Here is an 11,293-nt window from a genome sequence, read left to right as displayed (position 1 = left end):
AGTCTTAATTGTCAATTTTTAGTGTTTAATGTTAGTGTTTAAAGTCTTAATCAGTTCCTACTTGCTACGATTGCTAGTGTTTTGTAAGTTGCAAAAGGTTAGTTTCTCAATGGTAGGAGAGTAAACTGAATTGTTAATGTTAAATTGCTGCATATATAAATTCTGCATGATATTAAAATTACGGATATCCCACTGGTATTTCACTGCGACAATCGATATCTCAAATATCGGTCATTGACCTATATCTGATGTTTTTCCGCAGCATTAACTGCATAGCTTGATATCTTGTAACGGAGAAATCTTCAAAACATGGTTGATATGGGAGTGTCTGCCAATGAAGAGAAAGCTGGGAAGTTGAAGCAGTTGAAGAGAGAAGTAGATGAGATGGTTAAGATGCGAGCGCCCTTAATGAAGCTAGAGGTATGTTTTTTCTACATCACATAACAATTGCGTGCGTCTGTATTTATGAGTGAGCCAGTTTGGGCTGTGCTTTATATCAAACATGCTAACTAAAAGAACTTAGCTATAAGGCGAACAGTCAAATTGGTTGAAAGTCCCTTAAAAGTCAAATTTTATTGCATACATGATACAACTTCCTTAATACTGCTTTATTAAAAGATGTATATTATTATTATTACTATTATTATTATTATTATTATTATTTTATGTTGTTTTTAGATCTTATTTAACGCATTCGATATTTATAAAAAATGGAGACAAAGTGTAAGCTGGCCAATCCAGCGAACCTGATTTGCCCTTAAAATGGCTTATTATAGAACCCGTTACCAAACCTATTTTAAAATGGCCAATTCAACAAGCCCGCTAGTTGATATGGTTTGTTTTTTCCATACAGGCAGTTGAGCAGCAGGCTGGGTCTTCTGATGATTTTCAAGAACCTAGTACCAAAGAAAAAGTTGTTAGATGCACATATAAAACAGATGATGTTCTAGAGGACAAACTTTGTGACCTTTATGACTGTTTTGTTGATGTACTCTACTCTGACTTTTTATCTAAATATTATTTCTTTTATGTAAATCTTTCTTTTCAGAGTGGCTTACTTTGTTGTTTTTTCTTTCAATATTTTATTAGGGGCTCGATGAAGATGCAGGGCCCCAGGTTAGGAAGCTATATGCAGAGGTAGGTTATCCAGTAAATTCTTGGTGCTATTTTATTGATTTTTTATTTTACATGTCATTAATCTGGGAGTGTTAGATCCGTAGAAAACATTACTATAGAGGGGAGGAGGGGTAGAGGACGACCGAAATTGACTTGGGATGAGAGGATTAGGCATGATTTGATAGACCTAAACCTCTCCGAGGACATGGTTGAGGATAGGAATTCGTGGAGAAGTAGAATTAAAGTTAAGGATTTTTAGAGAGTATTGAATACCTTAGGGCTTAGACTTAACTTATTTAGGTCACATACCATAATGGTATTTCCCTTACATATATTATTATTATTATATTTATTATTAGCTTTTATTTCTGGTGGTGGAATGACGCAGTGCAAGACAAGATAAGGGACAAACAAGGATGTTTTAGGGAGCTAATGAGGTGCACGAATGAGGAGGAGCGAGTGGAATTGAGGGACAACTACAAAACGGCCAAGATAGAGGCGAAGAAGGCGGTGGCGGAAGCAAAGAAGGCGGCCTTTAAACGGATGTACGAAAGTCTAGAAACAAAAGAGGGGGAACATGCTATGTTTAAGATTGCCAAAGCCAGGGAGCGTAGAAGGCAAGATCTAGGACCGGTGAAGTTCATAAAGGATACAGATGGGCATGTACTGGTCAAGGAGCAGGACATCAAGCTAAGATGGCAAACCTACTTCCACAATCTTTTTAACAATGGGAGAGCTTTCCAAGAAGAACATGACAACACAAACTTTCAACGACAACAATCGAATAACTGCTACTAGCCGACGGATCACACGAGAAGAGGTGAAGGATGCACTTAGGAGGATGGGAAGGTCTAAGGCGGTTGGCCCAGACAACATACCCATCGAGGTATGGAAGTGTCTGGGGGTGGAAGGAGTCATGTGGTTAACTACTCTGTTCAATAGTATTCTCAAATCAGGTAAGATGCCAGACCATTGGAGGAGCAGCGTTGTAGTTCCTATCTATAAGAACAAAGGAGACGCCCAATGTTGTGGTAACTACCGAGGAATCAAACTACTAAGTCATACTACGAAGCTATGGGAAAGAGTGATTGAGGTTAGACTTAGACGAGAAACTCAGGTTACGGTCAACCAATTTGGCTTCATGCCGGGGCGTTCCACCACAGAGGCAATACACCTTATAAGAAGATTAATGGAAAAGTATAGGGAGAAGAAGCGTGATCTACATATGGTGTTTATTGACCTAGAAAAGGCCTACGACAGTGTGCCACGACAGGTGCTCTGGGAGTGCTTGGAGGGTAGAAGAGTGCCCAGGAAATACATAGAGATAATTATGGATATGTATACCAGGAGTGAAACAAGTGTCCGTGCGCCAGTGGGGATACTGATTTCTTTCCTGTAGAGGTAGGTCTTCACCAGGGGTCAGCGTTGAGCCCGTTTCTCTTTGCAGTAGTCTTGGATGAGCTGTCAAAGTCGATTCAGGGGACTCTCCCGTGGTGCATGATGTTCGCAGACGATATTGTGTTACTTGCTGAGAAAAAACAAGATCTAAACATGAGGCTTGAGGAGTGGCGAACAACCTTAGAGACAAAAGGTTTAAAGATTAGCCGATCTAAGACGGAGTACCTCCACTGTGATTTTGGTGGGATAAACGACAATGAAGACGCACAGATCACAATTGAAGGGCAGGTGGTCCCGCAGGTAACGAAGTTCAAGTATTTAGGATCTTTTGTACAGAGCGATGGGGAATTAGACAGTGATGTGACCCACCGAGTTCAGGTAGGATGGTGTAGATGGAAAGCAGCCACAGGTATATTGTGCGACAAGAGTTTCCCGACTAAACTAAAGGGAAAATTCTATAGGGTGGCAGTTAGACCTGCAATGCTATATGGAACAGATTGTTGGGCCATCAAGAAGGCACAAGTGCGGAAGATGGAGGTAGCATAAATGAGAATGCTACGTTGGATGTGTGGGCACACAAGGCTAGACCGAATAAGAAACGTTGTGTTTCGCGAGAGATTAGGGGTGGCGAACATAGCAGACAAGATAAGAGAGTGGAGATTGAGATGGTTTGGACATGTAAAGAGAAGACTGACGACGAATCCTGTTAGATCCGTAGACAACATTACTATAGAGGGGAGGAGGGGTAGAGGACGACCGAAATTGACTTGGGATGAGAGGATTAGGCATGATTTGATAGACCTAAACCTCTCCGAGGACATGGTTGAGGATAGGAATTCGTGGAGAAGTAGAATTAAAGTTAAGGGTTTTTAGAGAGAATTGAATACCTTAGGGCTTAGACTTAACTTATTTAGGTCACATACCATAATGGTATTTCCCTTACATATATTATTATTATTATTATAATTATTATTAGCTTTTATATAGCTGTTAAACTGTGATCTTATTATTAATATTATTATTAATATTATTATAATTAGTAGTAGTTTTTATATAGCTGTTAAACTTTGATTTCCTTTATTTTGCTTCATACACATGTACTTAGAGCCGAGGGTCTCTCTGGAAGCCACCTCTTTATTCCTTTGGATAGAGGTACGGTGTGCCTACATCCCACCCTCCCCAGACCCTACTTATAGCTTTGCTGTCGGTGGGATTTTACTGGGTATGATTGATTGATTATTATTAGCTTTTATATAGCTGTTAAACTGTGATCTTATTATTAATATTATTATAATTAGTAGTAGTTTTTATATAACTGTTAAACTTTGATTTCCTTTATTTTGCTTCATACACATGTACTTAGAGCCGAGGGTCTCTCTGGAAGCCACCTCTTTATTCCTTTGGATAGAGGTACGGTGTGCCTACATCCCACCCTCCCCAGACCCTACTTATAGCTTTGCTGTCGGTGGGATTTTACTGGGCATGATTGATTGATTGATTGATTAATCTGGGAGTGTCTAATTGTATTGTATTTGCCAGTTTATTCATTGTATTTTCTGTGATAATTTGGAAAAATGGGTCGGGTTGGATCGGGCCACACACTTTAAATATTTATTTTTTTACTTTACCAGCAATAATTTTACTTTAAAAAAGTAGGAGGTTTTTATGACCCTTCGAGGATTTGAAGTTTCAACTCATTTTACCCCTTTTCTTTTTAGTGAAATTTCTTAGTTTAATCTGGTTTGACTCGTTAAGATAAATAATAACACAAACTAATCAATATATTTTACTTCATTACTTGAATGAAACATAATTTGTAAATCTTGTGGCCATATTGCAGCTTGCTGAACTGTTTCCAAAAGGATGCATGGACAACCATGGGATCAAACGAGCAATTTGCAGGGCAAAAGATAGGAGAAAAGCATTATACGGGCACAAGGTATTTAATATTTATTAGGGAAATACTACTTTTTCTCCCTTCTGTTATATTATAACTTGCATTCAGTCTTGCTACTTCACTAGTGGTTCTGGAATCTGTAGTCAACCTACCTCTTTTTGTACAAAAATAGATGGCTCATGTGAGTTGGTAACAGGTTAAAACATGTAATTTTCTGTTTTAGGTTGGCCTGGCAATACATTTGTGTTAACAACAATTATATTTATTTCGTTAAAGTATATTTTTCTCAGTAAAAAGATTTTTCGAAGATTTTGTGCATTAATTTTACATCTTAGAGTGAGCCTTGACTTTTTTTTTGGCCTGTTTGACCTTTAATTTTTTATATTTAAGTTAATTTTTTGATTTGACCTGCCTGACCCGTTAAAAGAGAGAAATTATGTCAAATCAGGCCATGCATAAGTAAATTATATTATTTCAGTAAAAGTTTTAATTGTTAGGTAAAATGATTTTGACGCGTTTGACTTTTAAGTTAATTTTCTGATTTGATTTGTTATACTCGTTAGAGATAAAACATAACTTTACCAGTAATGTGACTTACATTTTTATTTTCCATTAATTTATTTATAAAGGACCAAGAGAAGATGAAGAGGAAAAAAATAGTTCCCACCAAAACAGAGACAGTTATTATTGATACTGCTGGGTCCACGGGTCAGGTGCAACACACACCCGATAAGCTAGATTCAAGTGCACCCGTTAAGCCGATGCCCAGCACAATGGCGACTGCTGCTATCACCACTGCACGACCACTTGGTCCCACCACTGACATGCCAAAACAAGAGAAACCTAAAAGTAGCGTTAACATTCAGAGCACAACAGTTTCAGAAGCTGTTAAGAAGATTTCAAAAAAGAAGCCAGAGGCGAAATTGCATGATTGCCAAAGTCAACTACCAGAAAAGTCAAACTTAGCACAAGCGAAGCAAATGGTCGTGAAGGCCGCCGCTCAGCCACCACCACCACCACCACCAGCTGCTTCCGCCCCTGATGGTCAACCTAAGGTGGTGAGGAGCTCTGTTGACATGGTTTAACTTGAGTTTGGTTACCAAATCCCGAGCAGCAACTTTATATCAATCTGGCGTTGTTTGTTGATGGTTGTGCTTTGGTTTTGGTGTTTTGAGGTTTAACTTGAAATTAAAGGTTATAGATGTAGGATGTTGGGTTACTTGAATAGCCAACTTGTTAGTGGTTTATGTTTTGCAGAAACATGCAGCTGTTTTAAAGTTTTAAAACTTAATTTTCGGTTTCTTTTTTTATACAGTTTTAGGATAAAGTGTTTTGCTATAGATGTAAATGGGCCTTTTCACATCTGTTTTGAGAGTTTTTTAAATTTCTAGATGGTCTGGAGATTTCGTAAGCGTTGGAACATTTTCTTTTGAGTTCGCTAGTATGACAAGCGAATTTGGATAAGGACAAAAGCTAAACTTAAGTCAATAGTAACTTTCGTGAACTCGCATTGAATGAAGGATGAAGTTTGCTCCTTTGACAAGGCTCAAGCTTCGACCGATGAGTTTGCTTGCTAGCTCAATGAACCTTTATTTGTCAAAATGTTTCAAAATCATGCCAAAAACGCATGGTATAAACATGATAATATCATCAGCTTATAGTACAAATGATTTGTTGAGATAATGCCAAATGAGTTTGTCTTGTGTCCATGCAATCTAAATGTGTACGCCAATCTGCCTCTATGAGGAACAAGTGAGGATGTACAATCAAAGTGATTACATACAATATACAAAATTTAAAAACCACTATTTAAATAATGGTTTATTGCATTTCAATAATCCCTATTTACTGGTATTTACCGATAGTAATACATATTCATTTTATCACCACTGACGGTCCTAAATTTAAAAAAGTTGTCCCCAATGGTCCTCCGTTAAAAAGGATTTAACGGCATTATACTTTTTCCAGAATTTTAAACCAATGTTTTAGAGTTTTCGATGGAAAGGAGGACACGAGTCAGTTGATGCAAAACTTAATTCGAACGGTGCTCCAAAACGACTAAACAATGCTTCAATTTGGGTGGTTAAACTTCCAATTAACAAAAATCAAGTCGTTTAGATCACCGTTTCGAGCTTAGTTTTACATCAATCGACTTGTATCTCCTTCTGATCAAAAGCCTAAAATATTAGTTTGAAATTCGGAAAAAAGTATAACGCCGTTTAGACGTGCACAAATCGTTTTTTTTTTTAAATCCGGAACCAGGTAGGAACCGTTTCTCGTCAGGAACCGGACCCGACCCGATGGGAAATAATCAGAACCCAGTGGAACAGAGTAGGGTAGTAACTGGGTACGGTTTATACCCGAAAACCGGTTCCACTGGATTTTCCATTTTTAAACTCAATATGACCGTTGGGAACTGGTTCCAACGGATATTTAGCCGTTTTTGGACCGTTGGAACCGATTTTGAATATATAAAAACACACACCCACACTATATATATATATATATATATAGGAGAGATTTCAAATGAGAACCCCTTTGAGTTTTAAGAACTCGAAAGAACTCAGTGTAACGATTTTTTTTTTCGAATTTTTTTACACATGCGTAATATATGTAAGTTACATACACGTAAAAAAATTACAGAATTTTTTACGCGCCGAGTCGACTTATTACACATGTGTAACGGACGTAAAAATTAGTGTAATCACTTACAACTTTATTCTCTCTCATACTTTGACTTTTTAGTCAGATTTAATCTTAACCACACAATCCAATCCATTTAATAAAATGTGTGACTAATAATTGAGTTCTTAACTTCTTAAAACTCAACATGGTTCTCAAAATATCCATCTCCTATATATATAGATAGATAGATAGGCTAAGTTTAGAACTTGTTAAACCACTTTCCTAACTTGTTAAACACTTCACTAACTTGTTAAACCACTTCCCTAACTCTAAAACACAATTTAGATTAAACCAATGGCAACCAATGATGATGTTGTTATGCTCGTCGACGCCCCGAGATGCCCCAAGGTTTTGGGTTCACTATGACCTGTGTGTTATGACCGACACACTGGAGATGGCGTGCTGCAAATACAGTGGCAAGTTTTTGAATGCGGGGTCGAATTTTACTCTCCCTAAGCATACCAATAAGTATTGTAAGGAAAAAAAACATGCGGACGCCAAAAAAGCGGAAACGGGAGAGTCGTCCGGCTCTGCAAGTCAAGCCCTCGCCGCCGGTAACAAAGCTTGATGGGCGTAGAGAGCGGGATGAAAACGACGAACAGTGTTTGTTATTTTAGTTTTTATGTTTAATAATGTTTGTAGCTAATCGTTTTATAATAAAATGTTCGTCGTTCCGCTATAACGTTAATGTAATGAAGTGGTTATTATATATATATATATATATATATATATATATGTTTATGATTTATAACTAAGAGTTAGTTTAAGACAAGTTATTTAAAACAAACCAATAACACTTTAAAAATCGGTTACATTGATCGAGTGATTCCTGTTACATATTACATGACTAGAACAAATAGAACAAATACAAAATAAAATTCTTCAAACGTCTTCGCCTTCGTCTTCTTCACCCGATAGCCCGAAAGATTGTCCTTCTTCCACCTCTTCATCATGAATTGGACGTTCAAATGGTATTTCGTCTTCAAAGTTCTCCTTGTCTTGTATACGATCCACCGTGTCCAAAGGATCCTTTAGGCAAATGCACATCTCTAAGGACTCTGGAGTGAGTTTGGTTCATCACATCGATAATATCCTTTCACTAAGTGAAAAACCGATTCCGAAGCAACCGTTGAAGCTTAGATGCTTAGCAAGTCACGAGCTATGGCGGAAAGAATAGGAAATTCGTTTTGCTTTCCTTTCCACCAAGCCAAAACAACAAGGTAGCGAATATGCTCGACCGATGCACCTTCAACATAGTTTGCTCCACTATATCGCCCAAGTTCACTTGTTGGTGTGTTTCCCCTTTACCGCTTAGCCGTCGACTCACAAACAACATTGATCATATTTATAAGCTTGTCCTCACATGGTCTACTTGTTGTTGCTTGCCTCACAAAAATCGACTTTGAGCTTGGACCATAAACTTGGAAATAATGATCATATATTTTTTGAAGGGATTTGTTGAAAGAATCCTTCGCTCCCTTCGAAAACATCGGATCGATCTCATGCATACCAAGTTGTCAAATATTTCCTCGATCAAAGCCTCAACCACGACAACATTCAAGTAGGGGTTTAAAGCGATGACACAAGTAAACATCGGGGGTATGTCTTCAAAATATTTTTTGAACTTCTCCTTCATTGGCTCAACAATATTCTTGAAAAGATCATTCTTGTTTTCAAACTCTTTGAAAGTCAAGGAGATGTTGCATAATTCTTGCAACACCCAACAACTAGTAGGATAATAAACCACCGACAATTTAGTTGTTGTGTTTTTAAAAACATCAAGATACTCCAAGAAATAACCGATATTTACCCAAGCACCCTTGGGAAACATATCGGCTTCGCACCGATCCACAAGAGTTTTATGAAACGCTTGTAATGTTTCTTGTTGGGAAAAAACACACGAGAGCATATGACAAGTTGAGTTCCAACGGGTTGGTACGTCCCAATTCGGCTCCAAATATTTCCTTTCAACCGACTTGCAATAATTTTTGTATTCAAGATGTCTTCTTTTCCCACTTTTGAAAACATCTTGCAACATATATCTAAAGTTTTTCAAACCGGCTTCCATGGTTTCATTTGCAAGACCTTCTTGAACAACTAAATTGATAATGTGGGCAAACATCGAGCATGAAAAAACTTTCCATAGTAAGGTGGTGAATATTTTATATAAAAATTTTCAACCGCCTTTGTATTGTTTGTTGCGCTATCAAACGACATTGAAAATATTTTTTTTCCTCAAGTTAAAACTCGTTATTACCTCATCCACAATTTCAAACAATTTTTCGGTGGTATGTGGATACCGAAAGTTTTCAAACATGATGGTGCGTTTCATCATTTTTCAAGAAACCGGATTGACCCAATGAGCGGTGACACAAAGGTACGATTCCGGTAACCCATGTGGTGCCGACCAAACATCGCTAGTTAAATCAACACCCGCTTGCATAGTTGCAAAAAAAAAAAACTCAATTAAATCTTTTTTTGCACATTCCCACAGCTTTGACAATGACGTCTAAGGGTGGTACGACTTACATGGGTGTAGCACGGTTGAAGAGTCTCTCGAATCATGGCCGTGAATTGAGAGTTGTCGAAGTGGTTAAATGACAAACCTTGTTGAATCACGAACTTCGCCATCCTATTGTGAACCGCTTTCATGTTGTAACGAAATATTGTCCCATCTCGACCCAATTCGAATTGGTCCGATGCGGGAACTTCTTTCAACGCATTGTAAAATTTCTTTTCGATGTGCTTTTTTAAAGTTGAGTTTGAATCATGCTTTAAGAAAGTGCCAAAAATTTGCAACGAGCCTTTAGGTCTCCATTGATCAACTCAACCAAATCCCAATTCTGCCATACGTCTTCGTTGTGGTTATGCGGGACAACCCGCACAACTTCGGGGTCATCTTCAACACGAACGGGGTCAATAATAATGGAAGTGGAAGCCACCTTCCTTTTGCCCTTGTTTTTTGTTGCCATAATAACAAGTGGTGGTGGAAGTGAAAAAAATTGGAGGTGTATGCAGGTGAATCGGGAGTATCAAAATGAGTGCAAACCGATAAGTTTTTTTTTTTTATGTTTTTGAGTTGGGGTGGTAAAACAATTGATCAAAGACCCCATTATATAGTTTTAGTAGCTCAAAAACCGATTCCAACGGCTATATTACTGTTGGAACTGGTTCCAACGGCTATATTTTGAACAGCAACGTTTTGTCGAAAAAACCCGGTGGAACTGGTTATTCCGAGTATGAACCGGAATTAGGTAGGAACCGATTTTTGAGAGAATATTTAGACCTGGGTAGGGTTTTCCGGGTATAATAAACCCAAACAGGGTACTAGGTACACCGGGTATGAACCGGAACCGGTTCCCGGTCGGTTCCACCAGGTCGGGTACGGAACAGGTTTTTTTGTACACCTCTAACGCCGTTAAGTCTTTTTTAATGGGGGACCATTGGGCCAGCTTTCTTAAATTTGGGACCGCTAGTGACAATAAAATGAATAGGGTTTATTATCGGCCAATAATAGTCAATGAAGATTACTAAAATCCAATAAATCTTAAGGAGGAAAACTTAATAAATAGTATATATATATATATATATATATATATATATATATTTGCATATAATAAAGTTATAAAGTTGTTAAGTGATGTATTCACCCGGTGTTTGAGTAATTTTTTCTAAGCAACTGGTTGACATAACGGGCCACGAATAAAAGAACATACCGTACTTGTGTACCACATGGCACGAGTTTTCAATAAAACATAACATATAATATAATAGCCAATGTTATATAAAAAAGTTTAAACTTATCATAGTAAACCCAAGTTAATTTAGATAATTTATCGTCTAATGTAAATAACAAAATTAGTTAGTTTAAGGAATAATGAATTGATCCATTTATAATTTATAATTACTAAAATTATAATACGGAATTAAAAATATGCAATATTTAAGGATTGATGAAATAAATTATTATTAATAAATTACCATATTTAAATAATTGAATTATAGTCAAATAATTTTTAAGGATTATTGTGGGAGTGACAGTGACAAAACATATAGGTTGTTATTATAGAGTATAGGGGGTGAGGTGCGATAAAAATAAAATTAACATACTAAACATACAAATAACTAAAGTAATTATAGTTTTTAACTAGAGTAGGTATGCTATAAAAAATAATATGGTGTAATAATGATTATTCT

At 37.2% G+C, this 11,293-nt stretch overlaps 1 protein-coding gene across 1 annotated transcript; it reads left to right on the top strand.

Moving 5' to 3' along the window:
* Nucleotides 1–299: 299 nt before the first annotated feature.
* On the top strand, nucleotides 300–5,660 carry LOC143542052 (ubinuclein-1-like). The gene is made up of 5 exons (XM_077034726.1): nucleotides 300–420; nucleotides 854–988; nucleotides 1,090–1,137; nucleotides 4,355–4,453; nucleotides 5,041–5,660. Exons 1-5 carry the CDS (start codon nucleotides 310–312, stop codon nucleotides 5,494–5,496), a joined length of 849 nt encoding a protein of 282 aa, XP_076890841.1. The 5' UTR covers nucleotides 300–309; the 3' UTR covers nucleotides 5,497–5,660.
* Nucleotides 5,661–11,293: the final 5,633 nt, after the last annotated feature.

The sequence above is a fragment of the Bidens hawaiensis genome, unplaced genomic scaffold (genome assembly GCF_021521415.1).
Source record: "Bidens hawaiensis isolate Kalapana, Puna unplaced genomic scaffold, B.hawaiensis_p1.1 tig00012744_1, whole genome shotgun sequence".
NCBI lineage: Eukaryota > Viridiplantae > Streptophyta > Magnoliopsida > Asterales > Asteraceae > Bidens > Bidens hawaiensis.
This window is presented reverse-complemented; position numbering and strand designations above follow the sequence as displayed.